This window comes from Panthera pardus, unplaced genomic scaffold (genome assembly GCF_024362965.1).
Source record: "Panthera pardus isolate Hobbes unplaced genomic scaffold, ASM2436296v1 HiC_scaffold_24, whole genome shotgun sequence".
In the NCBI taxonomy this organism is placed as follows: Eukaryota; Metazoa; Chordata; class Mammalia; order Carnivora; family Felidae; genus Panthera; species Panthera pardus.
Window position 1 is genome coordinate 100,185,659 of NW_026526810.1, and position 26,552 is coordinate 100,212,210.

Genomic DNA, 26,552 nt, shown 5'->3' on the forward strand with positions numbered 1-26,552 from the left:
AAGCGGTTTACCCAAGGTCATGCAAAAAAGTGAGAAGTGAAAATAAAGATGTAGAGATACAGGGTGTGTTTCACAGAACCCAAGGGCCAACTTTGTCCATGTCTCTTCCGGATCTGGAAGTGGAAAGGCATGATGGGCCCAGGTGGTTTCCTTCTTGGCTCCCTCATTCGCCCTTATCTCTTGCCTCTGCCTCACTCTATGTTTCTGTTCCATTCTTTTCTCTTGTCCTTCTGTCCATCCATCTGTCCAGCCGTGCTTTCAGCACTCTGTTTTACCAAGACATGTCACGTGGTCACACAACACAGATAACCTCAGCTTCCTAATTCACGTTTCCTCAGCTCCTGCACCCCACACAGCCTAAATTAACCTTTCCATCTCAGTTCCGATTTTCTGGGAAAGATACTGGAGAGGGGGTGGCCAGCTTGCTCTAGTTAGCTGCTTGCAGGGTATCCAGCATGGCCCACTGTGACCATGCCAGGGCAGTTCTCTGAGAAAGGGATCAATGAGCTGAACAGACACCTCCAAAGGTACCTACCACAGTGACCCTAGGCGATCTCATCCCTGGTTCCTCTACAGTCATCCTCTTCAGGTGATGTTGTCTTGTCACAGGTTATCATCTTGGTATATCACTTTTCATCGACCCAAGTGTTTTGTCTCGAACTTTTCTGTATACAGTTGCCTATCAGTTTAATTCCTTTATTTTCATTTTCATTTATTTTATTTCCTTTAATGTTTTATTTATTTTTGAGAGACAGAGCATGAGTAGGGGAGGGGCAGAGAGAGAGGGAGACACAGAATCCAAAGCAGGCTGTCAGCACAGAGCCCGATGCGGGGCTTGAACCCACGAGCCTTGAGATCGTGATCTGAGCCAAAGTCAGACACTTAACCGACTGAGCCCCCCCGGTCCCCTCAGTTTAATTCTTAAAGAACAATCTTTATGAGGGCCTTTAGGGAATGCACACTGCTCATACTGACAGCCACTATCAGTTTGGGGGATATTTTTATCCCCTTTGACCCCTAAGAAGTAACAGCCCTGAACTGATAGCCAGGACAGATTTGGGCCAGGCTGCAGCGGGTTAATGGAGGCAGGCAGGTGATGACAGGAATTCTGTTATTAACCAGGCACCAGCTCCTTGGCCTCCTAATCCGAAGGGAGGCGTGGGACAAAGGGATTTCTGTGTTGTTTTTATTCCCCCAGGTGTTCCTCACCCGTGTTAATGACTTGCATTTGTGGTTGGTTGAATGGGGGACAAAAGAGGAGTAAGGGACAAAGGGCTGGGCCACTTGGCTTTAGAACTGAGGTTACACCGGTCTCCAGTCTCAGGGACCTTGGGTTTCTTACCTTGCAGATCAGAGCAAAATTTACCTGAGAGGAGCCAGAGTCCTCGGGGAAAGCTGTGCAGGTGTCCAGGACTCGGTTTCTAGGAGACTGGACTTTAGAAAAGCTGGAATGGCTGTCTACACAGGCTGAAACACAGAAACAGTTGTTTTTGTACTCACTGCCATAGGTGGGATTTGGAAACTGCTCCCTGCCCCAGAAGTGACTCACAGGCAACCTGAATCTATTATGCCCTGCCTCCCTAAACTCGGGGGGCCCGACAGATGTTTCCTCTACTTGCTTCACAGCTGCGTTTGTAAAGCGTAACTTCGTGCTTGTCGGGTGGTGAGGGAGACTAGTTCTTCAACAGCGCAGACTGCGAGTGGAGTCGTAGGCAAGAGGCGATCTCCTGCCTCCTGTCACAACGTCACGTCCATGACTCTGCTTTGTAAAGGGCACGCGCTAAGTGTGAAAGGTTTCCCTCTGGTTGGTGGAACTCATTCCAGGGCAGGAACATTTAGCAGGGCTGATTTGCGTTTGTAGCTGATGTGTTAGTATGTGTGGCGGGTTCTGCTCACGGAGTCTTTTTCCAGCCAAGCACCATAGCCGCCACCTGGTTTAGCCCAGACGCTGGGCCTATAATTGTAGAGACCAATAGGTGAGTGAGCCTCTCTCTGAACAGGACTATAGTCCTGAACTTCTCAGCTGTCGGTGGCCTGAGGATGGGGTGAAAGGAAGTACCCTAACTAGCCTTTTGCTTTTTTAAAAAATTTTTGAGTTTATTTATTTTGAGAGAGAGAGGGAGCCCAAGGGGGGCTGGGGACAGAGAGAGAGAGAAGGAGAGAGAGAGAATCCCAAGCAGGCTTTGCACTGTCAGCGCAGAGCCCGATGCGGGGCTCGAGCTCACAAACTGCAAGATCAGGGCCTGAGCTGAAATCAAGAGTCGGACACTTAACCGACTGAGCCACCTAGGCACCCCATAGCCTTTTGCTTCTTCTGTCCACACTTGATTATGAAAGCAGCATATTCCAGTGATGCCCCACACTCAGAAGCTTCAGCACTTAGGGATGGTCTCCCTTTGCAGCCATTGTACCCTGCCTCATACCTGACAGTTCAGCTGTTCGTATACCTTGATGCCTCCCCACTCCAGCCTGACTCCTGCTTCCTCATCCTTCAAGGCTGGGGAATTAGCTCCTCTTGGAAGCTTTCCCCACGTCCCACCCCAGCCTCCAGGCTGCTCAGGTGCCCTGATCTGTTCCCACGACAGCCTCTGTGTGCCTCCACCGCTCTGAGTACACTGGGGTGATGTGCTCTATCCACACTTCTCTGAACTTCTGGAGAGCAGGTGTGGGGTCGCGTTCATTTTACAATACTTTGTCTCTCCCCAGGACCTGGTATTGCGTGTGCTCAGTAAACATTCCTTCTGGTTGAGAACCTTAACAGTGTAAAAGATCTCTGAAAGCCTTATTAGGTACCATAAAGCCTGCATACCAGAACTCAGACCCTTTACTCCCATGGAGCCCTGGGACCCAAACCAGGGCTGATTGTATCTCATTTGGATGTTGTTCCAACAAGCTCGATGGCCTGGTGACTTTAGGTGTCAGAAAGGCCATTATTAGGGTGAAGAGATATGCGTGTAAACAGAGGGGCTCCTCTCAGCAAAGGCATTCTGTGAGTTGATGAGCACATTTTTATTTTCCTACCTTGTGACATTATTTTAGGTCTTTGATAGGATGGACCATTACTTTTGGTAAATTGTCATTATATCTGGCTGGCTTGTTTCCCCTTCCTGCTTGCTTCGAGAGCTGTAAGTAGCCTCAGGGATGAGAGTTGTTCTAGGTGGTGCCATATAGGAAGTTAGAAGTGAAACTCTGAGGGGCGCCGGGGTGGCATCTGACTTTGGCTCAGGTCACGCTCTCACATTTGTGGGTTCAAGCCCCATGTCAGGCTCTGTACTGACAGCTCAGAGCCTGGAACCTGCTTCGGATTCTGTGTCTTCCTCTGTGACTCCCCCACTCATGCTAAAAATAGATAAGCATTAAGAAAATGAAAGTCTAAATGAAAAGAAACCCCTATTTTCGCATTCCTGAGGCTTATGACCTTGTTGCAAATCACAGGCGGGTGTGACCCCTTGGCCCTCCTACTTTTTCTGAGAACCCACCTCCAGGGCTGGGCTGAGGAACAGATGAAAGAGACAAGAAGGCAGTATTTCCTCCCCCAGATTTGGAACTCAGCCCCTGCTCTGGCTTTTCAGACTTGAGAATATGAGAACGATTTGGGGGAAACTAGAAATGGATGAAATTGCCCTTACAATACCCTCATCGTTTTGATGCCTACTGCCTTAGGAACTCTTGCCAACTACACTGACTTTCAGCAGCCTAAGGAATGGCCCCTTACCTACTGACCCAATTCCAGTAATCAGGTATTTCGAGCTCTTGGAATTCATGTGACTGCCAGTCACAGCCATGAAGAAGGTGAACAGGCTGGTTAACAAAAATGTGTAAGACTTACCTACTTGTCGAGGGGTGGTTTGGGTGGCTTTACCACTTGAGTCTTCATCGTGTCCCCCTTGGCCACCCCTTCAAAATGGACACAGCATTGTCATTACAGTGGCCTGTGCGGATACAGCTCTTGGACGTATCTCCATCGCGTACTTAGCCTCCATCCCACTCCACTGCTACCCTGCTCTCGGGTCTTTCCCATGTGGAAAATAAAGAACACCATTGCTCATCAAAGCTTGTCCTAACCACATCTGCCACTCCATTTGTCAGTCGCACTCAAATGAAGGCCACTAGCTCAGTCAGATGGCTCACTGTATTTAGCTTTCAATTGACTTACACTGGCCAACCTCAAGAGTTGTTTTGTCATTGTTTGGTTTTGTTTTTGTGTGTGTGAACCTTGTCGTTCCTTATGCACTCTTTTTTTTTTTTTTTAATATTTGTTTGTTTGTGTGTTTGTTTATGTATATATGTATTTAGAGCACGAGCGAGCCTGCAAGCTACGGAGGCACACAGACCAGGGGAGAGAGAATCCCAAGCAGGTTCCACACTGTCAGCACAGAGCCTGATGTGGGGCTCAAAACCATAACCATGAGATCCTGACCTGAGGCGAAATCAAGAGTTGGATGCTCACCTAAGACGCCCCACCTCCCCCCACCTTCACTCTTAAATTCATACTTCTCATTAACAGAAGTTTCATAGACCCAGGGGATTTTTTTTTCTCTGAATTAAGGTCTTACTTAAAATCAGCACTAAGAGGTCATGAGTCCTGTTTTCTGATCTGGAAGGCCCGATGAAACCAGTGGTGACTTGGGAGTGTGAGCTACAACTCGCACAGCTGTGTCCACTGCTCAGCTGTGGATGCGGGGTAACATTGTGAACAAAGCTGGGGCACTGAAAACCACAAGGAAAGATGAGTTGTCAGTACACATCCTTTGTGAATTGGCAAAAACCAATTTCCTTCAAAATGATGTCCACCACCCCCGCCCCCCCCGCCCCCAAAACGATGATGGCTGGCCCTGCGGGGTTATCCTGTAGACCTTTGCTTACATGTCACTCGCTCAGAGACTCCTCCACTGACCCCCAGGCAGATGACCAGATGTCTCCTCTTCCTCCCCTTTTCCTTCACAGGATTTACCAGAATTTGTAACTTTATTTGTTTATATGACTCCTTGTTTATTTTTTTAAATCAGTGTCTGTCTCCCTACCAGACTCTGTATGGGTAGAGGTTGTATCTACATTATGCCTGTTCTACTCTCTTGGATCCCCAGCACCTCATTCAGTGCCTGGAGACCCAGGGACTTCGTAGATGTTAGTGGAGGGGGTAAGGAAATCCACTGACCTCAGAGGTTCCTGAAACAAAGCACTTGATACTGTCAGTCTTACAGACTTCGCTTTTTCATTGAGGCTTCACGTTCCTTTTATTAAAGTCTTAATCAAGGCACTGTGTTCACACCACATGCTCAGTACTTAGTGCACTGGCATGGGGAACCGTGAGGGCCCTTTCCTCTGTGAGGTTGAGAGCTCCTTCCAAGTGGAGCCAGCATCCCACCAGTCTGCGCCTTTCCACTCCTAACTCGGGAATTTCCTCATGGCCCGAATGGAATTTCTAACACTGAGGCTACTCTGAGGCTGTCGTTAGGCTGCTGTTTGACAGGCTTGTCTAAAATGTTTTCCTCTTTCTGTGAGTGTTCCCTGCCCAAGTGTGAGGACCCGGTAGGTGTCCCTTGCATTCTGCAATTAACCCTGCATGTTCCAGAGGAGCGGCATGTGCCTTTCCATTTATGTTGCTCTCCTCCACATTCTAAAACCCCATGATTGGGCTAGGGATCCTGCCCTCATCCTCACTTTGCTAACGTCCGACGTCCAAAACAAATTAAACTCAAGGTTACGTGGCGTTTAAGTGCAGAGCTGCTACTAGAACCAAAGGCTCCTGAGACTTTCCTACTTTTTGTTTAATGCAGAGATCAAGGCTGTGTGGAATTACTTAAAGGAGATCCAGGTGTTACGTGCCCCCCCCCCCGGCCCCCACAAACACCCTCATGCTTTGCACTGACCCCATCAGGATATTCCACTGAGTACCTCCACTTGACGACCTCTTCTCCCCACGCCCCCGCCCAAGGTAACATCATGCTGACCAGATTCTAGGCTAATGGTTACACCACGTTGGATCCTCTCTTGTGTTTGTATCCAGGATCGCCTGTTCTTCGTGATGGAGTTTGTGAATGGGGGCGACTTGATGTTTCACATTCAAAAGTCTCGTCGTTTTGATGAAGCACGAGCTCGTTTCTATGCTGCAGAAATCATTTCGGCGCTCATGTTCCTACACGAGAAAGGGATCATCTACAGGTGAGTTTTGGTCGCTGGTAACCTGTCTCCTAATTCATCCGCTGTTTGCCCTCCTGGCTTCATCCACCCTTCTGTTTTTCCTGTTAATCAATTGAAATCTTTTTAGAATTAAATTTACAAAGGTATGTGTCCCTTAGAATAAATAACCTAGTGTTACACATTGCCTGCAAACCAGAATTGCCCCCATGTGGTGTTCATAAAATCGGCTTGAACTGCTGCACTGAGATTATTCCTGAATTCATACAGCCAGCCCCTGCAAGGTGCTGAACACATTGTTGCTCTCTTTTTCTGTTTTAACATTGGAAGCAATCCATTCCATTTTAAGGATCCATACCTACACTGAAGAGTGTGGCTGACTGTTGCCCTAAATTACTGTGATAAGAATCTCGGTCAGTTGGGGTTACAGCTCACCAGTCAAGCAACCAAAAGGTGAACTGTTGATGAGCAGTGTCCTGCTTGATGATATTGATCATTTGTAGCCCCTCCTGAATGTTGACTCCACGTCATGGCACACAATTTTCTGATGATAATATACTTGGGGCTTAAAATCTGGTTGCCACTGTTAGATCTCAAAATGCAAAGGGATAGGAGATGAAACTTTGTTCAGACGCAAGATTGGGTAAGATGGGAAATGTAACAGTGAGTGTGTTAGACGATGTTTATTTTTAAATTTTTTCCCTGTGGTCAGTGTTTTCCTCCTCTTTACACAACTTTGTAGCTTAGTTGCCATATAAACTCTTCTTTCTCTTGAGATGCAATTGTTTCCTTTTGAGAAAAAATCATTTTTATCTTAGGAGCATGAATGTCAAAGTAAAAGAATTTCCTGATTTAAACTGGCAATTTATTAGCCTTGCTAACACTGTTCCTTTTGGGGGCTCAGAACAGTATTGACATCACTGTGCAAGTGTGAAAGAACTTTAAAAACTGAATATCCTTAAATATCTTAGAGTCAAAACAGGAAGAGAGGAGTGAGGCTAGGAAAGAATTCATCAGGACGGATCGACGATGCCAGAAAGAAGAGAGAAAGCAAAGGAAGTATGACAGGCACGATACAGAAATGTTAATTCTCAGGGCAGAGCCCTAAAGCCTCAACTAGATGCGGCCCTTGTCTCAGCCTCAGCTGTGGGGCAGAGAAGTGGGCAAAGAGCTTGGAGCCAGGCTGGATACCAGCAGTGGGAGTCTTCCGCTTGAACAGAATCAGGAATCTCCACTCATTCTTCAGGCGTGCAGCTGCCACAGGTTGCTGAAGATGGCCTGTGCTTTGAGCTTCCTTGATCAGGCTCTCTGTTCCCCCGGAGCCTCCAGCATGGGAATTTTCCTGTCAAAGAATTCCACCCAGTGCATGATTGGAGGGGGTTGCTGGTGGCGGAGGGAGTTCAGAGATCTTCCTGATGGTAGGTAGCATCAGACTCTGGGCCACGAGCTCTGCTCTTGTTCTCCTTTCTGTGGCTTATCCATCCATCTGCTCTCTGTTCATCCCAGAGAGAGTCTTCCCCACATTTAATTGTTAAGAATTATGACTTCCCAACTTGACAGGGACTTCGGTAAATCCAAAGACTAATACCAATGATGGCAACAAGAGCTACATGGAGCATTTGTGACAGTCAGTCTTTACCTGAATTTCTGCCCTCATCCTTCCAGCACTATTATTATAACAATCTTATTAGTGTTATTTAGGTGAATAACCGAGTCTTAGAAAGGCTTAGCAACCACACTGCTAACTGGTAGTAAAGCCACAATTCAAATTATACCGTTAGCCACTGGGCCGCACTGCCTCCTCAGGAGAGACTTGAACACTCTACCACTAAAGAGGGGACTTCTTATTCCCCTTCTGGTGATAGGGCGACTTTAATTCATGAAAAGGAACCAGAGCATGCGTCTTCATTCTTCTGGGCTCCTTTCACAAAATACCGCAGGCTGGGTGGCTTTTAAACAACACAAAATCATTTCTCACAGTTCTGGAGGCTGGAGGTCCAAGATCAAGGTGGCAGCAGATTCAGTGTCTGGTGATAGCTATCTTTTCTCTATGTCCTCACATGGCAGAAGGGGTTAAGGGAACTCCCTGGAGCCTCTTTTATAAAGGCACTAACCTCGTTCATGAGGGTTCCACCCACATGACCTAAGCACCTCTCAAAGGCCCCGCAAATACCATCACGTTTGGGGGTGAGGATTTCAGCGTATGAATTTGGGTCGGCGTGGGGAGAAGGATGGTCAGGGACACAGACATTCAGATGGAAGCAGTGGAGAATAGCACGGTTGTCAAAACTCATTTTCTCGAACCCTTAGAGGCTTTACTTGCGGACCACATCACACTGGCATGAGGCCAACAGACTTGCTCTCCTGTGTGGGATGTGACCGCCTCTCAGTCTACTTGTTTCATTTGTCTTCAACTATGGAGGATGGACACTATAGCCTGATGTCGTTTCTGTGAAGCTGTATCAGCCCACATCTTGAGAAGTTTTATTTAAATTCTTGGCATCTGTGGTTCAGTTTTGAGAACTTATTTTAATTTACTCTTCAACTTGAATCCCATATGCAGGCTCCAACTGATATGGTTGACTTTGAAGGGAACACATTTAATTAGGATAGATTCAAAAGCTATTTTTATCCTGTGGATTTATTTCACAGGATAATTTAATTCCATTCAGGTTACTGGCCTGAGAGCAGAGTCTTAAGGATAAGCCTTTGAAAACCAAGTCCTTGGAATTCACACACAGTAAAGGGCACAATTGGGTCGTACAGGGTATGAATTTGATCCATCCAGAGAGCACAGGGAGAAACTTGGGTGCATGAGACAGCCTCATTGATCATACATGTCCTAGGATGGCCTTTATGGGAGCCAAAATGATATGGATGCTGCCTCTGACCTATCCAGATACAGGTATACCTTGTTTTATAGTGCTTTGCTTTTGCTTTATTGTATTCCACAGATAACTGTGGATATAGTGGATAACTACCTATCTATATCACAGTTTTATCATATATGTATGTGTGTGTGTGGTTTGTGGCAATCCTGTGTGGAGCAAGCCTACCGGTGCCTTTTTTTGAACAATATTTGCTCATGTTGTGTCTCTGTGTCACATTTTGGTAATCCTCAGAACATTTCACACTTTTTCCGTATTATTGTATTTGTTTTGGTGATCAGTGACCTTTGATGTTACTATTCTAGTTGTTTGGGGACTCCATGAACTGTACCCATATGAGATGGCAAACTTAATCCACAAATGTTGTATGTGTTTCTGACTGCTCCGTTGACCAACCCCTCCACCATCCCTGTCTCTCTCCTCGGACCTCCCTATTCCCTGAGACACAACAATATTAAAGTTAGTCCAGTGATTAACTGTGGCTTCTCGGTGTTCAAGTGAAAAGAAGAGTCACATGTCTCTCACTTTAAATCACAAGGTAGAAATGATCACGCTTACTGAGGAAGGCACGTTGAAAGCCAAGATTGGGTGAAAGCTAGGCCTCTTGCACCAGTTAGCCAACTTATGAATTCAAAGGAAAAGTTGTTGAAGGAAATAAAAAGTGCTAGTCCAGTGAACACACGAATGGTAACCAAAACAGCCTGAATGCTGATACTGAGAAAATGTGAGTGGTCTGGGTAGATCAGACAGCAACAACATTCCCTTAAGCCAAAGCCTGATCCAGAGCAAGGGCCTCACTCTCTTCAAACCTGTGAAGGCTGACAGAGCCGAGGAAGCTGCAGAAGAGAAATTTGAAGCTAGCAGAGGGTGGTTCATGAGGTTAAGGGAAAGAAGCCATCTCCATAGACATCAAAGTACAAGGTGAAGCCCCAAGTGCTGATGTGGAAGATGTAGTGAGTTATCCAGAAGCTCTAGTTAAGATAATTCATGAAGGTGGCTACACGAGAGCACAGATTTTCAATGTAGATGAAACAGCCTCACATGGGAAAAAGATATTATCTAGGACTTTCATTGCTAAAGAGGAGAAGTGCATGCCTGGCCTCAAAGCCTCAAAGGACAGACAGGCTTTGTTAGGAGCCTGTGCAACTGATGACTTTAAGTTGAAGCCAGTGCTCATTGACTATTCCAAAAATCCTCAGACCTTTAAGAATTATGTTAAATCTACTGTGCCTGTGTTCTATAAATGGAATGACAGAGCCTGGATGACAGCACATCTGTTTACAACATGGTTTACTGAATATTTTAAACCCACTTTTGAGACCTGCTGCTCAGAGAAAAAGGTTCCTTTCAAAATAGTACTGCTCTGGCAATGTACCTGGTCACCCAGGAGCTCTGGTGGAGAGGGATGAGGAGATGAATGTTGTTTGCATGTCTGATAACACGGCATCCGTTCTGTAGCCCATGGATCAAGGTCATTTTGACCTTCAATTCTTATTATTAAAAAATACATTCCATAAGGCCATAGCTGCTATGGCTAGTGATTCCTCTAATGGATCTGGGCAAAGTAAATTGGAAACCTTCTGGAAAGGATTCACCATTCTAGATGCAATTAAGAACATTCTTGATTCATGGGAAGAGGTCAAAATATCAACATGAACAGGAGTTTGGAAGGAGGGGATTCCAACCCTCATGGATGACTTCGAGGCTTGGAGACTTCATAGAGGAAGTCACTGCAGATGTGGTGGAAATAGCATGAGAACTAAAATTAGAAGTGGACCCTGAAGAGGGGACTGAATTGCTGCAATCTGGTAATAAAACTTGGATGGATGAGGAGTTGTTTATTATGGCTGAGCAAACAAAGTGGTTTTTTGAGATGGAATCTACTCCTGGTGAAGATGCTGTGAAGGTTATTGAAATGACAACAAAGCATTTAGAATATAATATAAACTTAGTTGATACAGCAGTGGTAGGGTTTGACAAGTTTGACTCCAATTTTGGAAGAAGCCGTGTTGTGGGTAAAATGCTATCAAATAGCATCACATGCGACGGAGAAATTGTTCATGAAAAAAAAAAATTAATCAACGTGGCAAATTCCATTGTTACCTTATTTTAAGAAATTTTCACAGCCACCTAAGCCATCAGCAACCACTACTCTGATGAGTCAACAGCCATCAACATGGAGGTGAGACTGTCCACCAGCAAAACATTACAACTTCCTCAAAGCTCAGATGATGGTTAGCATTTTTTAGCAATAAGGTATTTTTTAAACATATCATACTTTTGTGTTATTTTATTTTTTAAAATTTATCTATTTTGAAAGAGAGAGAGTGGGAACGGGGAGGGGCAGAGAGAGAGAGAGAGAGAGAGGGAGAATCCCAAGCAGGTTCCCTGCAGTCGGTGCAGAACCCAGCGCAGGGCTGGAACTCACAAAACCATGAGATCATGACCTGAACCGAAATCAGGAGTCGCACACTTAACCGACTGAGCCACCCAGTCACTCCATCAAGAACATATTTTAAAATTAAGATTGTTTTTTAGACAATGCTATCCCACAATTTTAATAGATTACAGTGTAAACATAACTTTTATATGCACTGGGAAACCAAAAAATGTATTGACTCATTTCAGACAGTTCATTCTGGAACTGAACCTGTAAATATCTCTGAGAGATGCCTGTAGAGGGGCTGTTGTTTATTGTTAAGAAAGGTTTTTATTTTTCAGTGTGTTGCAAATCATTGCCAATAGGACTTTGGAAGGTAGTACCATAGGCTCCCTATGACTTGACTTTCTTCTGTCTCTTAGCCAACTGTGCCTTGTGTGAGAGGAGAAAGGCCAGTTACATTTCTGTGCTTTTCCGCTTGACCCTGATTTTCAGACGTGTTCACTTGCATTTCTTGGAGGAACAGAAGTCCAGTTCCCTGGAGATACAGCAAGAACAGGAGTTGTGCCTTCGCCTTTGGTTAGAAGGTCTGGGGCTGCCACGGCCCAGAGACCAAGAAGAAAGGGCTGGGAAGTAAGCAGTCAATGAGCCACTTTGCTAAGGGGAAAAAAAGACTATTCATTCCTTTGTGCTGGGCTTGTTGGCTGATTGGGAGCCCAGATAGAGCTCATGAATAATTTACAAGGCCATTGACTTTTTTTCAGAGTCAAGTCCTACAGAAAAGTTAGGAAGACAAAAGGGCACGCATCCCATTTACCTGCCCTCCAGCATTACAAGCCCCATTTTCAATCATGTTTCATAACCTATTTTAAAGGGAAACTCAGGCGCCCTTGACATTTCAACCCCAAACTCTTAAAGCCAGCCAGCACACATTGGAGTTGCTGTTTTTGACAAAGCATAGGATGTATCTAAAATATGTTTAGTGAGAAACCTTTATGGAAGGGCACAATTTAACTTTTGATTCCTCCTTACTGTCTTAACACCTGAACACAGTGCATTTTAATACACACTGTGAACCCATGAGTCAGACCACCCTGTACCCTATGCAGTTCTTGGCTTGCTGTGTGCCTGGTAATCAGTGTTTACTCCTAATGCCCCAAGTGCTTACCATGGAAATTTGCTGTCCTGTCCCATTGTCCAGGTGTGGAACTGACCCACAGAGGCTGACTGCCAGACCTGAAATAATGTCTTTTAACATGTAGCACATTAACTTTTCAAGAAAATCAACTTTGATTTCTCCTCAAATCGAGAGAACAGTCTCTACCTAATTTGACTTTTTTTAAAATTCAGAATTTGGGAAGATTAACAATCTCCCTCCAAGATAAGGTCTGTTCAGCTAGTCTTTGAAAACAGTTCTGGGTGAATATCAGTCTCTAATAGCATCTGACTCTTGTTTCTCAAGGATGTCATACGGGACTGTCAGGTACCTTGCTGACTTCACATACCTGTGTGATTTGAAATTAGCTAAGCATAGTTTTGCTTGGGGAGCCCTCCACTGTGAGCATTGCTTCTATGTCTAAGAATTCACAGTTAATCTGTTTCCAAATCAATTTGTATTTGGGTCAGTAATGAAGGTCACCTGCTTGAGTCATTGTTCTCTGATATCTACCTCTTCACCTCTCTTGAAAATCTTGTAACATTTGTTAGATTCCCATCTCCTGGACCTTCTCACTCCTAAGTGTTTCTTATTGACAGAACTTCAAGGTCCTCAAATGTCTTTCATTTGAGTCTGGAATTTTGGGCCCTTACTGTTACCTCACCTGTATTGGAATTCATTTCCATATTTATATTTATTGTACTCATTCTAGTGAGAAAAAACTTCTCTTTAGATAAAGATGAAAACCAAATTTAGAAGCTCTGTGTTCCCTTTGTCATTGGATAACATCATTCCTTCTCCTCCGAGAAGTAGGTCTAGCCTTTCTTGATCTGTTTGTTGCAAGGAAAACTACAAATTGTCATTTGTCATTTTCATGAGAGTCCTTGTTTCCTCAGGATGTGCCAACCATGGGACTCTCAATACAGATTTTGACTATGAACCCTTCTTAGAATTGTTACTAAAACTCCAAATTATGTAGTCACATTCCTGCCTCTTCTCTTAGCTTGTCATGATTGCTCTGTCAAATGGAGGCCTCATTCAGTGCCTTCCACGGTCACCAGAAAGTGACTTCACGGTCCCCTTTCAAAGATGTGATGGAGAGCTCAAAGGATTTCCAGCTTATTAGAATAGTTGGACATTCCCCCCCAATGAAACTTGTCTACTTTTCTCCTCCCTCACACAGCCTTTGGAGATATTTAGCAGGTGTTTATTGAGCATCAACTTTCTGCCAAGGATACAAGCATAATAATGAGCAAAAACAAAATATTCCCTTATGGAGAGTATGGTATAGTGAGGGAGAAAGACATCAATCAGATGGCCATACTAGTAGAAAATCACAACTGTGACCAGTACCACAAAGAACAGGAATGCACTGCAATGAGTGAGAACTTTTAATACAGTGATTCAGGCTGGTCAGGGAGAGACAGAAGAGTTTTCTAAGGAAGTTACTCTTGAGCTGAGGTGACCAGTGAAGAGGGATGGAAATACCATTTAAAACAGAAGGAACAGCAAATGCAAGTTCCCGACATCAGGAAGAAGCATAGCAAGTTCAAGGGCTCTATAGGTGGCCAGTGTGTTTGGAGTCTAGGAGGCATATTCTCCCACAATAGGCATTTCATTATCCTAGAGCATTCACTGTCATCTGATGACTTCACGATTTTATTAGACACTCTTTGTAAGTAATTTATTTAAAAGTTAGGTAAGTCTGATCATGCTGCCAATTGCTGGAGGAGCGATCCATTCACAGTGGGCTCCTTGTGTCCGGCTCTATGTGTTTATGTTCAACAATGGAATTATAAAAATATTGGAGCCAGATGAGGCCTCCAAGATTGCCTAGTGCCAAGGTCTCTTTTATACATGAGGAAATTCAGGTCTGAAACATCCAAACAGTAGATTGTTTCTCAGAATGGGTGTTTTCTTAAGATGGCTCACCTGTAATTTATTTTCCATCTCAGGGGGAAAAAATTACCATTTTGTTTCAATCTTTAACTTACTACTGACACGGAGAGCTAATCAGGACATTTGGAGGCATTCGATACCGTTTACTCCATTTCAGTGAGGAAAATGCAGTTGACCTCAGAATATATTTCCTGAGCTCTTACTTTTATTAGGAGATATAAATACAAAATGAATAGATGTGGTGTCTGCCCTTTGAGGCTCTATCTGTGGGTTGGGAGAGATGGCCCATAAATACATAATGGCAGATGGATTCCAAAATTGGAGTATTCCCAGCATATTATGGGAGCAAAGAGAATGGCCACTTAGCCTAACATGGAGGTTTAGACAGACTTTCTGTAGGAAGTGATGAAAAGTTAAAACCTGAACAAAAATAAGGAGGGTGTTTAGGTAGGGGGCAAGCTTGAGCAAAAGTTGAGAAGTATGAAAGCTCCTGGTGAGTGTGTGTGTAGAGTGGAAAACTACAAGAATTTTGGAACTTACAGTTTGAGCTATGGTGGAAGATAAGGCTAGAGGGTTTGGCAGAAATGAAGCTATGAAAGGCTTAACATTCTTGAGATGTTTGAATTCTCTATCACTTAGGATTTGGGGCCATTGCCTGTAATAGGAAATGGAATATGATGGTGGCTTAAGCCAGATAGAAATGTATTTCTCTCTCCTGTAAAAAGTCTGGAAGCGGGCAGTCCAGCTCATGAAGCTCCATGAAGTCATTTGGGACTCAGATTTCTATCTTTTTTGTTCAGCCATCTTCAGGGTCACTCTGTGGTCTAATATGTTTGCTAAAGCTTCAGGAATCATCTCTGTATTCCAGATGGGCAAAGGGTACTTCTCCCAGCTGAGTTAGTTCCCTTTAGGGAGCCTGAAATTCCACACAATACTTACCGTGGAAATTGCCAGAACTTGGTCCCTTGACTGCACTTAGCTGTAGTGAAGGCTAGGAAGTTAATGCGGCCATGTTCTAGCGACAAATCAGGGTTTTCTTACTAAGGAGAGAGGGGCAGGATAGTTATTTGATAGGAAACTCACAGTGTCAGATACAAATTCCATGCCAGGGAATTTGGTTTTTCTGTAGCAGGTGAAGAAGAGTTTTTGAAGAATTTCCAGCAGCTTGCATGACATGAGTGGATTTATATTTCATATTTATGTGTGGGAGGGAGCATGCAGACACATACATGTAGGTAGCAGGGGGAGGTTCAATTTGTGACCATTGCAGTGTTCCAGGTAGGAAGATAATGAGGACCTGGACTAAGATGCTAGTTGGGCTGAGGAGAAGGGCATAAGTTTAAGAGATGTACAACGGACAGGACTTAGTGACTGGGTGGGTCCAGGGGATGAGGGAGCAACGTGGAGTCATTCCTAGGTGTTTAGTTAGAAGATTGGATAGACGATGGTACCATTAGCTGGGAGCCCAGCTAATGAGCCCAGGAAGCCTTCTAGACAGAAGAGGAAGATGATGAGATGTAGAAACATAGTATGTCAGGCACCTGAGACACATTCCAGTGGAGATGTGCAATGGGAAGGTGGATATGAGTCTGAAGCTCAGTGAAACAGATAGACTGGAACACATATTTAGAAGTCATCAGGACATAGCTATCAGTTCAGAGCATGGGGACTGGATGAGATCACCGGACAAGAGTGTCTTAAGTAGAACTGTGAGCCAAGGACAGAACCCTACGAAACTGGACCCCATTAGAAATGTGCCTAAATTTGGCTCTAGGGCTTAAAAAAAACTTTTTTTTTTGGTATATTGCATCATTTAGAGTGTCCCCCAAAGTGCAAATCCATTTAAATTACAATGCTATAAAAGAATAGTAGAAGATCACTTACATATTCTTTCAACTGAAAGAATCCTGGGCGTGGTTTTCAGAAGGTCTTGGTGTTGGACCCAGCCCTGCTTCATGCTGGTTCTGGGGGTGTGGACAGGTTTCAGAATGCTCTGAGATTGTTTGCCCATCTGTACATTGATGTGGCTTCTCTGCAGGGTATTGTTGAAGCTCAAATCAGGTGAAAGTGAAATGTGAAAGCTCTTTGAAACATGCCATGTCAATATAAGAGGTTATTCTTTGGGGTACCCAGTGGCTCAGTCAAGCCTCTGACTCTTGATTTCAGCTCAGGTCATGATCTTAGGGTTTATGAGTTGGAGCCCTGCATCAGGGGTTGTCAGTGTGGAGCCTGCTTGGGGTTCTGTCTGTCTCTCCCTCTCTGCCCCTACCCCACTGTGTCTCTAAATAAATAAATAAACTTTTTTAAAAAAGGTTATACTTTGCATACATGTTATCAGCTGATTTGGATTTTCTTTGTAGCATGGGCTTGAACTGAAGTTATCCTCAAGATGCTTCCTCGGGAATGGGGAATTCTTTACAGAAATTGGAGTTTTAGCTTGTAAATATCAACCTTCTGAAGACCAATCTTTTTATAGTAAACTAAATTTGATTGTAAACTAAATTTGATTGTGTTTTCTTTTCAAACGAAATTATTTTCTTTGCATTTTAACAATATTTTGAAATTGTATATAGTTACTATACTTACCACATACTAATCGTAAATCTTTAAGATAGTTTCCTTATGAAACCCTGGAGCATATGGTACAGATTGTAAAATTTGAACACTCTACTTTTGCATTTTGTTTAAATTTTAACTCTGTAATGTATGGAGGGAGCAATTGAACTCATTTGGGACTTAACTTTTCCAGTACTGAAGCAGATTTTTGGTTTTTCATTTGAGGGGAGGTTCCAGAACTTTTTTGGACCATATGCGGTGCATATCCTGACAGTTTAGTCCGTGTGGTTTCTCAAAGGACCCAGATTAATGGCTGAAAGAAATTTTAGCCCTGAAACATTTTGTTTCTGTACTTTACTTTCTGTCCTTATTCAATCAGGGTACTGATCCTGGCATACCTCATCAGCATTTGACCTTTTGTATCAGCAAGAGCTGTGGTTATTTGGAACTAGTTGATAAATGTGTTAATTGATTCCACTCACTGATGAAATCAAACCACCAGTTTTGTTCTTCTCCCCACCAGATTGATAGAACAAGCAGCTTACTGCTTCACTGTAATTAAACACAATCTTGGATTTATTTGCTAAGCCATAAAAATACAGTCAGTTGGTCTTTAGGTATCAGATGAACATTTGTAAAAAGTGGTTCAGTTGTACAGTTCAGCAAATGCTTATGAAATGCCTGCTTAATGCAAAGCTTTATGTCAGGTCCCAAGAGAGTTAAAGAAGACTAAAGAAAGGCATCCCCTCAAACTTGGCGTATTTATTCATTTCTTTAACACATATGTGTGAAGAACGTACTGTGTGCCAGGCACTGTGCTAAGCTCTGGAAACAAATGAGACAAAACCCTGTACCCTCAAGGAACTTAAATTCTAGCACAGGTAGTCAGATAAACAAAAAGTGGATATATGGCATGTTGGAGCGATGAATTCTATGGAGCAAAAAGCTGTGTAAGGGGAAGATCAAGTTCAGGGAGGGTGGGACATTTAAGCAGATGAGCAGAGACCTAAGGACATGAGGAAGCAAGGTCTATGTGAATATCTGGGGGAAGAACATTCTGGGCAGAAGGAATGGCAAGCTGACAAAGCTTTTGGGAGGGGAGCATGCTCTATAAAGTGAAGGAGTGGCAAAGAGAATAGTGGGCTGGAGTTTCTGCGATACAGAATAATGGCCACATGTACTTAGCATATATCTCTAAGGATAAATGTCTCTGTAAGGAGTCCTACTTAGTTAATTTCAGCTTCTTGGGACATCTCTCCAAGGTAAATGGTACTATCCCTACTTTACACATAAGGAAACTTGAGGCTCTGGGAGTAAAATAACTTGTTCAGGGTCACATAGTATGCAGGGGAACTCTACAATCCTACCTCAGGTTTGAATCCACGAAGATGCCAAGTTTCCTCAACCAACAGTGCATGGGATGCTTTGTGTTCTCTCTGCCAGGCTAACTCCTGCTAACCTGTGCAGTCTCAGCTAGATGTCACCTCCACTGGGAGACTTTTCTAGACTCCCTGCCCCCTAACCCATGAGCTAGGTTCGTTGCCTATCCTGTCTGCTCCTGTGACATCCTGTAATACCCTTCCCCTCACACTTTTTCTGGCCTGTGTGTCTCTTCATACGGGCCACTTCATGAAGGCAGGGAGCATGCCTGTCTAACCCATTGTCTGTGACCAGCATTACACTAATCTAAACCCATGATTTGCTCAGAATTCAAGGTCATGCTTTTTCATAAATGAAAGCCTTCTGAGAAATTGCTCTACTTAAAAGAACAGTTGAACATCCATACTAGAAGTTTTCAAATGATAATTCTAATTCTTGAAGAATGTTTAAATTTGGATTTTCATTTTGGTTAATAATATAAATAATTCTTTCACCGGTTATAAGCACACAATTCTTCCTTGCAATTGTAATTCTCAAATGAAAGTTATTGCATAGGAAAAGACTTTGTGTTTCTTCACATGTTCTTGAAAAAGGAGCCGTGCAGTAGACAAGTTGGAAAAACAGTGCTGGTCTCTGCCATGATTCTTCAACCACGGCTCTACACTTGATGGCATGGAGCCACAGCACTTGTGACACATTCAAGTTGTATACTTTTTTAATTGTTTTTAATGTTTATTCATTTTTGAGAGGTGGGGGGCAGAGAGAGAGGGAGACACAGAATCCGAAGCAGGCTCCAGGCTCTGAGCTGTCAGCACAGAGGCCGATGCGGGGCTCAAACCCACAGACCGCGAGATCATGACCTGAGCTGAAGTCGGATTGAGCCACCCAGGTGCTCCTAGTTGTATACCTTTTTGCTTAAGGTGGTGCTAATCCCTCTCAGAGTTACATTAGATCTGTCTGCTTTATTCAGAGGACTTCAGTGTTTATTGATCTCAATTTTTATGCCTTCCTGCTAAAAGCAAAGGTAATAACTTTTTCAAGGTCTTTTTATAAATTGGACATTGACTTTAAGTTTTTTAAGCCAACCATATATATTTTGCACATAATGACTGAAGGAGAAAGCCTGGTGATGTCACTTTTTTACAGTTAGGTGTAAGTTATTGAATAATGCTAACACCCTGAAGTTATTAAGGGGCTATCTTCAAACTAGGCTCTACCAAACTCTTCCTCTCATAAACACACACACACACACACATCATCTTCATGGGGGTATATTCTCATCAATGAGAGCAATGATTTTTCCCCGTGTTTTAAATTTTTAAAATAAAATTTATTCTTGCCTTTCTAATTATAGAAGTAACACATAGTAACTGCTGAAAATAAAAAAGATAAATATGAATAACCTATATTCCTACTACTGAAATATGTCTTTTGACATGTTTTCTTAAAGGTTTTAAATGTATTTTTTTTTAAAAAAGAAGCAAAGTTGAAGTCATACCATGTAAACATTTTCAACCTGATTATATTTATTAATATACCATAACCATTTTCCCCTACCGTGAAAGTTGTCTACATTCTCTTTCAAGCTAATATGATGTGACTGAAGTGATGTAGGTGGTTTATCACATGGGCCTACTTAATTTACACTCCATTTAACTTGATTCAGTATTATTAATAATCATGGGTTTTTTTTAAATTAATTTATTCATTTTAAGAGAGAGAGAGAGAGCACGCAAGTCAGCACGAGTGGGGAAGGAGCAGAGAGAGAGAATTCCAAGCAGGCTCCATGCCATGAGTGTGGCACAGCCCAGCATGGGACTCGAACTCACAAACGCGAAATCACAACCTAACCCTAAATCAAGAGTCAGCCACCCAGGCATTCCAATAAATGATGTGTTTATATTCTTGTACACATCTCTTGGATCGGTCTTCAATTCTTTCCCTGGAACCACATTCCTTGGAGATACTGCTGAGTCAAAAGGCCTGCACATTGTTACAACTTTTTTTTTCCAGGATTTCAAGGCCTTGGCTTCCAGTTTTGCTTTGCAACTTCCCCGCTGTGGAATTTTGAGCAAGTTACTTAACCCTCTATGCCTCAGCTTCATCACTGATAAAATGAAGATCCTAGAAATGCACATCTGAGGGTAGTTGTTAGGATTAAACAGGGGTGCACATGAAGCCGTTCAGCTCAGCAATACTCGCTTTTTTGAACATTCCGTGGAAAAATATATCAAAGCACATGTTTCTGGTGTTGGGTATTGGTGTCATCTTTCCAGTTTGCTTTTCCCCATACTTTGCTTTCCCCATACTTAAGTCTTATACAGTTTGATGCATTTTGACAGGTGGACACAAATATGGAATCAACACTCAAAGTAATATATAGAACATTTCCATCAACCCAGAAGGTTTCCTGACACCCCTTTCAGTTAATTACTAACCACCTCCATAGGCTACCGCTGCTGATTTCACATGGTTGTTATAGGATGTGAATATCCACATTAGGATCCTGAAAGTAAAGTCACTTCTCAGCAACATCCTTCTGAGTATAAGAGATGGAGTTCTTTAAGATGTCTCAATGAGTACAGTGGTGGTTGTGGTCAGAAGAAACCACTGAGGGGAGGACTTTGTTCTCTCAGTCAGTTTTATTCTCAATAGGGAAAATAGTTCTAGGAGGATAAACATTGGTATGTCAGCCGTGGTTGTTTGAGTATCTAAGGTAACGTAGGTGTTTTTATTGTCTTTTTAATAGTTTTCAAATGTTCTGTATTGAATAAATATTGTGGTTTTGATATTTAAAAATGATATTTTCGAAGGGATATCACATGTGATATTGAATATACCCTAATATGAGTTTTTCAACATGATAATGTCAGAAATAGGTAACCTGCTATTGTACCAGTTAAGTTCTGCCAAACCTTGACCATCGGGCTGTGATCACTCCTAATTCATGAATCCTAGTTCTAGTGAAGTCCTAGTCATTGTCTTAGGCTGGTCAGGCTGCTGTAACAAGTACCATAGACCAGGTGACTTAAACAACAGAATCTTCTTTCTTACATTCTAGAGGCTGCAAAGTCCAAAATCAAGGTGCCAGCCAATTTTATTTCCAGTGAGGGCTCTCCTCCCAGTTTGCAGATGGCCACCTTCTTGCTGTTCCCTTACATGACAGAAGAGAGAGAGAAGAGACAAGCTCTCTAGTTGTCTCTTCTTACAAGGGCAAATATCCCATCGTGAGGGTCCCATCCTCATGGCCTCATCTAACTCCAACTACTTCCCAAAGGCCTCATCTCCAAATACCATCATATGGGAAGGTCAGGGCTTCAGCATGAATTGCAGAGGAAGGGCACATAAACATCAGCCTATACAGTCATTCATTCACACACATGTTCAGTTTTTTTTTTAATGTTTTCTGTTACAATAAGCAAGATGCTCTGCAGCCGCTTGCCTTAATAGTGCACAATCTACCTGGAAATGATTTCGGCCCCAAGGAGGGCGGCACCTGCTGGAATTGAAAACATAGTGGGCTGATATGAGCAAACAGCTAAGGATTAGATGCCTTCATCACCATTCTTTGGGTTCACTGAGCCATGTATGTCAGTCGTGGAATTGTTTTCAGATGTGTTAAGACAAAAATCCTTCTCCTAGATCCCAGTTCTTAAGCCTGGCAGGATAAATAGCTGAGTGTAACATGGTGTTAGAGTTTTCCTCTTGATAGACAGTCTACAGCATCTGCCTAAAGGTGGGATTTTTTTTCCCATTGTCTTGCAGATGCCAAATTTTACTTAAAAGTAATTTTACTTAACTTGTTAAGTAAACTTCTAAACTTACTAGCAAACTTCCTGGGCAGAAATATAACTCGGTGCAGGCGCCCTGTTAGCACTTAACAAAAACACTCAGACCCTCAGAAAATCGATGAATTTCTGGGTTTAGTTGCAAAGAGAAGTGAGTGAAAACTGATGGGCAACCTTCCCCACCCCCAGAGGATGACATCACTGAATGATCTGGTTCTGGAGGTGTGTGCATGGTGCACACAATGGGGAGGTGGCAGCTTGTGTGGCCTTTCATTTCTCCTTCCTCCCTTGGCACTGTTCCTCCTGCCTCCAGAATACCCATTCTGACCTCTTTCACATACAAAATCACCATTCTACACCATGTTCAATACTTGCATCAAAACTTACCTATCCCATGTCCCACTATTAAAATTCTAGAGTCAGGGTTGGAAGAGAGTTCAAAGTTACATAATACCCTTCTCTCTCTCTCTCTCTCTCTCTCTCTCTCTCAATTTATTTATTTATTTGGAGAGAGAGAGCAAGTGAGCACGAAGTGGGGAGGGGCAGAGAGAGAGGGAAAGAGAAAATCCCGAGCAGTCTCTGTGTTGTCAATGTGGAGCCAGACTTGGGGCTTGAACTCATGAAACATGAGATTATGACCTGAGCCGAAATCAAGAGTTGGGGGCTTAACTGACTGAGCCACCCAAGCACGCTACACCCTTCTCTTTCAAAGCACGAATGCCTAACAACCTGCTGAGTGGTCTTTTTTTCCTATACCTCTAAACAGAGAGTAACTTATTCCCTCCACTTTTAGGCACATAGAATGATTGGAAATTTTACCTTTATATTGGCTCAAACACTGTCTCATTGTATCTTCTGTTCCCTGGTGCTAGATCACCTTTAAGGAATAAAGTGGAAAAACACAAATTTTGCATAAAAAAGGCTTTCAGATTTTTGAAGGCCATCTGGATCTTCCAATGTAGTTTACTTGTCAAAGAAGGAAATATTAGTGGTATGATACTGTTTATCCTGGCTCTCTTGTCACAGTCACTGATTTCTGAGCAATGATAAGCCATCCATGTAATTTTTAAACAACGTTTTTAAAAAATGTTTATTTATTTTGAGAGAAAGAGAGAGGCAGACAGAGAGAATCCCAAACAGGCTCCATGCTGTCAGCACAGAGCTTGATGCAGGGCTCGATCTCACATACCGTGAGATCATGACTTCAGCTGAAATCAGGAGTCAGACGTTTAACCAACTGAGCCACCCAGGCGCCCCCATACATGTAATTTTTTATTCTATAGTCTTGAACCAATATCCAGTTGACTTGTTACATTCTTCTTCTTTTACAAAACCAGAAGTATCTTAAGTAGCAATGGGTTAAACTAATATGAGTTGTGGTAAGAGGTGTTCATATTACCTCTTCCAGATCAGTTATGGGCTTTAATTGAATTTTGTTCCTGCTGAATATAGGGGTAGTAAGCATATTGTTGGTGTGATTTAGAATAGGGTGTGCAAGGTCTCCTTTCACGTAGATCTTAGAGGAATTTAATGCCTTACCTACCTTTGTAGTATAGCGTCAGCCTCTGTGTGCACATGAAAACAGAGAAGATAGTCATGAACCCCAGAGTTAGGGGTCTCTGTCTGCCATTCACTCTGAAAAGGTGGGTACTTTTCACTCAGGTCATCAGTGCCTTGTTCGAGGGTGAATTGCCAAAGGTGAGGCACAGGATGAGCATAGGTGTGGGGATCAGAGAGGCAAAGACAGGAACACCTCAAGATAGGGGTACCTGTGGAACTCCTAGTCAAATGATCTGTCTTCAGGTTGTAAATACCAGGCTAACCTTTAAGACAGTGACCACAGACTCTAGGTTGATTGCACGGCAACAGTGTGAAAATGGGGCTGTGCTGGCTTCCCGTTAAGTACTATGTCCTATGGGATTATTGTGAGACTTCAGCTCATGGGGCTTGTTTATGCCAGCATCTGGTATCAGTTAATGCTCCAAGTGCATTATCAATTTTAAAGACGACAAGTGATCCAGGGAAGAAATTTGAACAGTGAATCCATTTAAGAGGTGGACAGATCCAACACATTTCAGTATTATTTCAATTCTTTCAAATTGAACAAATTATGTCATACCCATTCTGTAGAATATTACGCAGCTATTAAAAGAGTGAGTTAGATCCACATTTATTGATCTAGGTGGCTTGTCCCCAATAGATAAATAAGTGAAAGGAAGAAGTTAAGAAGTGGTATGTATGCTCATTTAAGTCTTGTTTTTTTGGTACAAAAAATAGTAGCAAAAGCCATCTGAACATAGATCTGCGTGGGGAGAACATTGTGGAATAACAGACACAAAACCATTTGGGAGGGGATGGACAGTTATGATTTTTCATCATGTATCTTCCTTTTGTATCACTGTGGTGAGAATGTGTTACTTTTGGGATTTTTGAGAACAAATTTTTTAAAAAGAAATAAGCAAAAAAAGTGGGAGGTGGACCAAAGAAGAGGAGAAACTTCTCAGCAGGGCACGAGAGGGAATGGTCGGAAGGGAGGAGGTGTTGTCCAGGAGGGAACACGACGAAAAGCCAAGAGACCCACACTTTTCCTCTCCTTTGTCATGGCCGTATTAGGGCTTGCAGCCAGAGCTTTGCTTTTCTTATTCATCTTCAATTTCTGGCGCAAGGCATAGCAATAGTTTTTATTTCTTCATTTCTGTTTTATTTCTAGCAAAGTGAGTCAACACTTGTGTCGGGGAATACTCATCGGGAGAGATAAGTGGTATGAAGATGGGTGTCAACGTGGTATTGTGTAATCTGAGAAAATGGAGAGGCACGTCAGTGTAATTTAATTAGATGAGAGAATGCGTACATATGATAAAAAAGAGAACTGTTTAGTATTCTAAAAAGATTACAGTGAACACTAAATCCAGCCTCCCAATTTCTTTTTCTCAAGGAAACCAGTTAGCCATGCCTTTTTTTTTTTCCATGTTTATTTATTTTGAGAGAGAGAGAGACAGGGAAAGAGAGAGCAGCAATGGGGAAGGGCAGAGAGAGAGAGGGAGGGAGAGAAAGAATCCGAAGCAGGCTCCAGTGCTGTGAGCACAGAGCCAGACCTGGGGCTCGAACCCATGCTGTGAGATCATTACCTGGGAAAGGATCAAAGGTCGGACCCTCAACCAATGGAGCCACCCAGGCGCATTGCTTCTGTGTCCTTCCAGAAATGATTTATGCATGCACAAGTTCGGTGTTTGAAACAGTGTTTCCTCTTGAGAGCCAAATGGCACTGTCGGATGCCCTGAAGGAGTAGAGGTTTTTCCTAAGTCTTTGGAAAGGCCAGCTCTAAACTATGAAAAGGTAGCAGCTGAGCCTCCTTTTCTTCTCCGAGAAGGGTGTGTGGGTGAGGGTTCAAACCTGCAAAGAATTCTGCTCTTGTTGGAGAAACTGTGCTGGTTTGTTCAGATCATGTAACAGGCTTATAAAAGTTTATTGCAGTTACATAGGCACAGAGAGAAATTGCTTTCCAGCCCTACACGGAGAGCAGCTGCCGTTTATAACTGGGCTGAGGAGTAGCAGCACATTACTTCCAGCCCGACTGGATGGGGCCTGCTTTCTTGCACAAGGGGCTCGCTCCTTTACCAGGAGCCTCTCAACCCCTTTCTCTGCAAGGCCCTGGAGCATGTGCGGCCCCGGTGGGGAGGAAGGGGAGAAATCCTGTGTGAGCTCCTGTTCTCTGAGAACATGAGGAACGTGTGGAGGCATCCAAATCTTGCAAATTAAGCAAGAAGTGAGTATTAAATCTTCATTTAATCCAAGCAGTGAGAAGCCTGCCCCTCCCACGTTCACCTCGTGAGGATTCTAACACTTCTTTGACAAAGAAATGGGGCTCTGAGCAGTAGACGAAGGCAGGTGACAGTGAGTCAGGAAATTCACCCTTTAGGAGTACAGGTCTTGTCATCACGAGCCCTTCCCGGGTACCTGTGGCTCTTGTGTTAGTTCTTGAAGGGAGGCAAGGAGGAAGGAAGGAGAACCTTTGGTTGGTTGGTTGGTTGGTTTTGTTTGTTTTAACTCCTACACTTGAGGACGGAATTGAGAAAAATGCACCGTGGCAGTGAAATTAATTTACAGCTGGGGAGGAAGCTTTGGAACCCGTGAAATCTGAATGCTGTCTGCTGGCTGCTTTACTGCCACGCTAAGGAAGGGGATATAATTTTGGCCGAAGGAACACTGGAGTTTTGTTTCCTCATCTGTGAACAGACAGGTTCAAACCTGTCAAAGGCAGTAACTGAGTTGCCTTATGACTGACTCGTATGTGGGGTGGTGATTTTTTTTTTTTCCCGTAAGAATCTGGTTGAGTCATTCAGAAAGTTAAAAAATAACAAAAA

General features: G+C 43.2%; 1 protein-coding gene across 1 annotated transcript in view; it reads left to right on the forward strand.

Annotated features, from left to right (window-relative positions):
- PRKCH (protein kinase C eta) overlaps positions 1 to 26,552 on the forward strand; it is a 230,698-nt gene that overhangs the window by 152,176 nt on the left and 51,970 nt on the right. Inside the window, exon 10 of the mRNA XM_019451611.2 lies at positions 6,011 to 6,165. Coding sequence (XP_019307156.1) covers positions 6,011 to 6,165 — 155 coding nt within the window. The remainder of the gene's footprint in view (positions 1 to 6,010; positions 6,166 to 26,552) is intronic.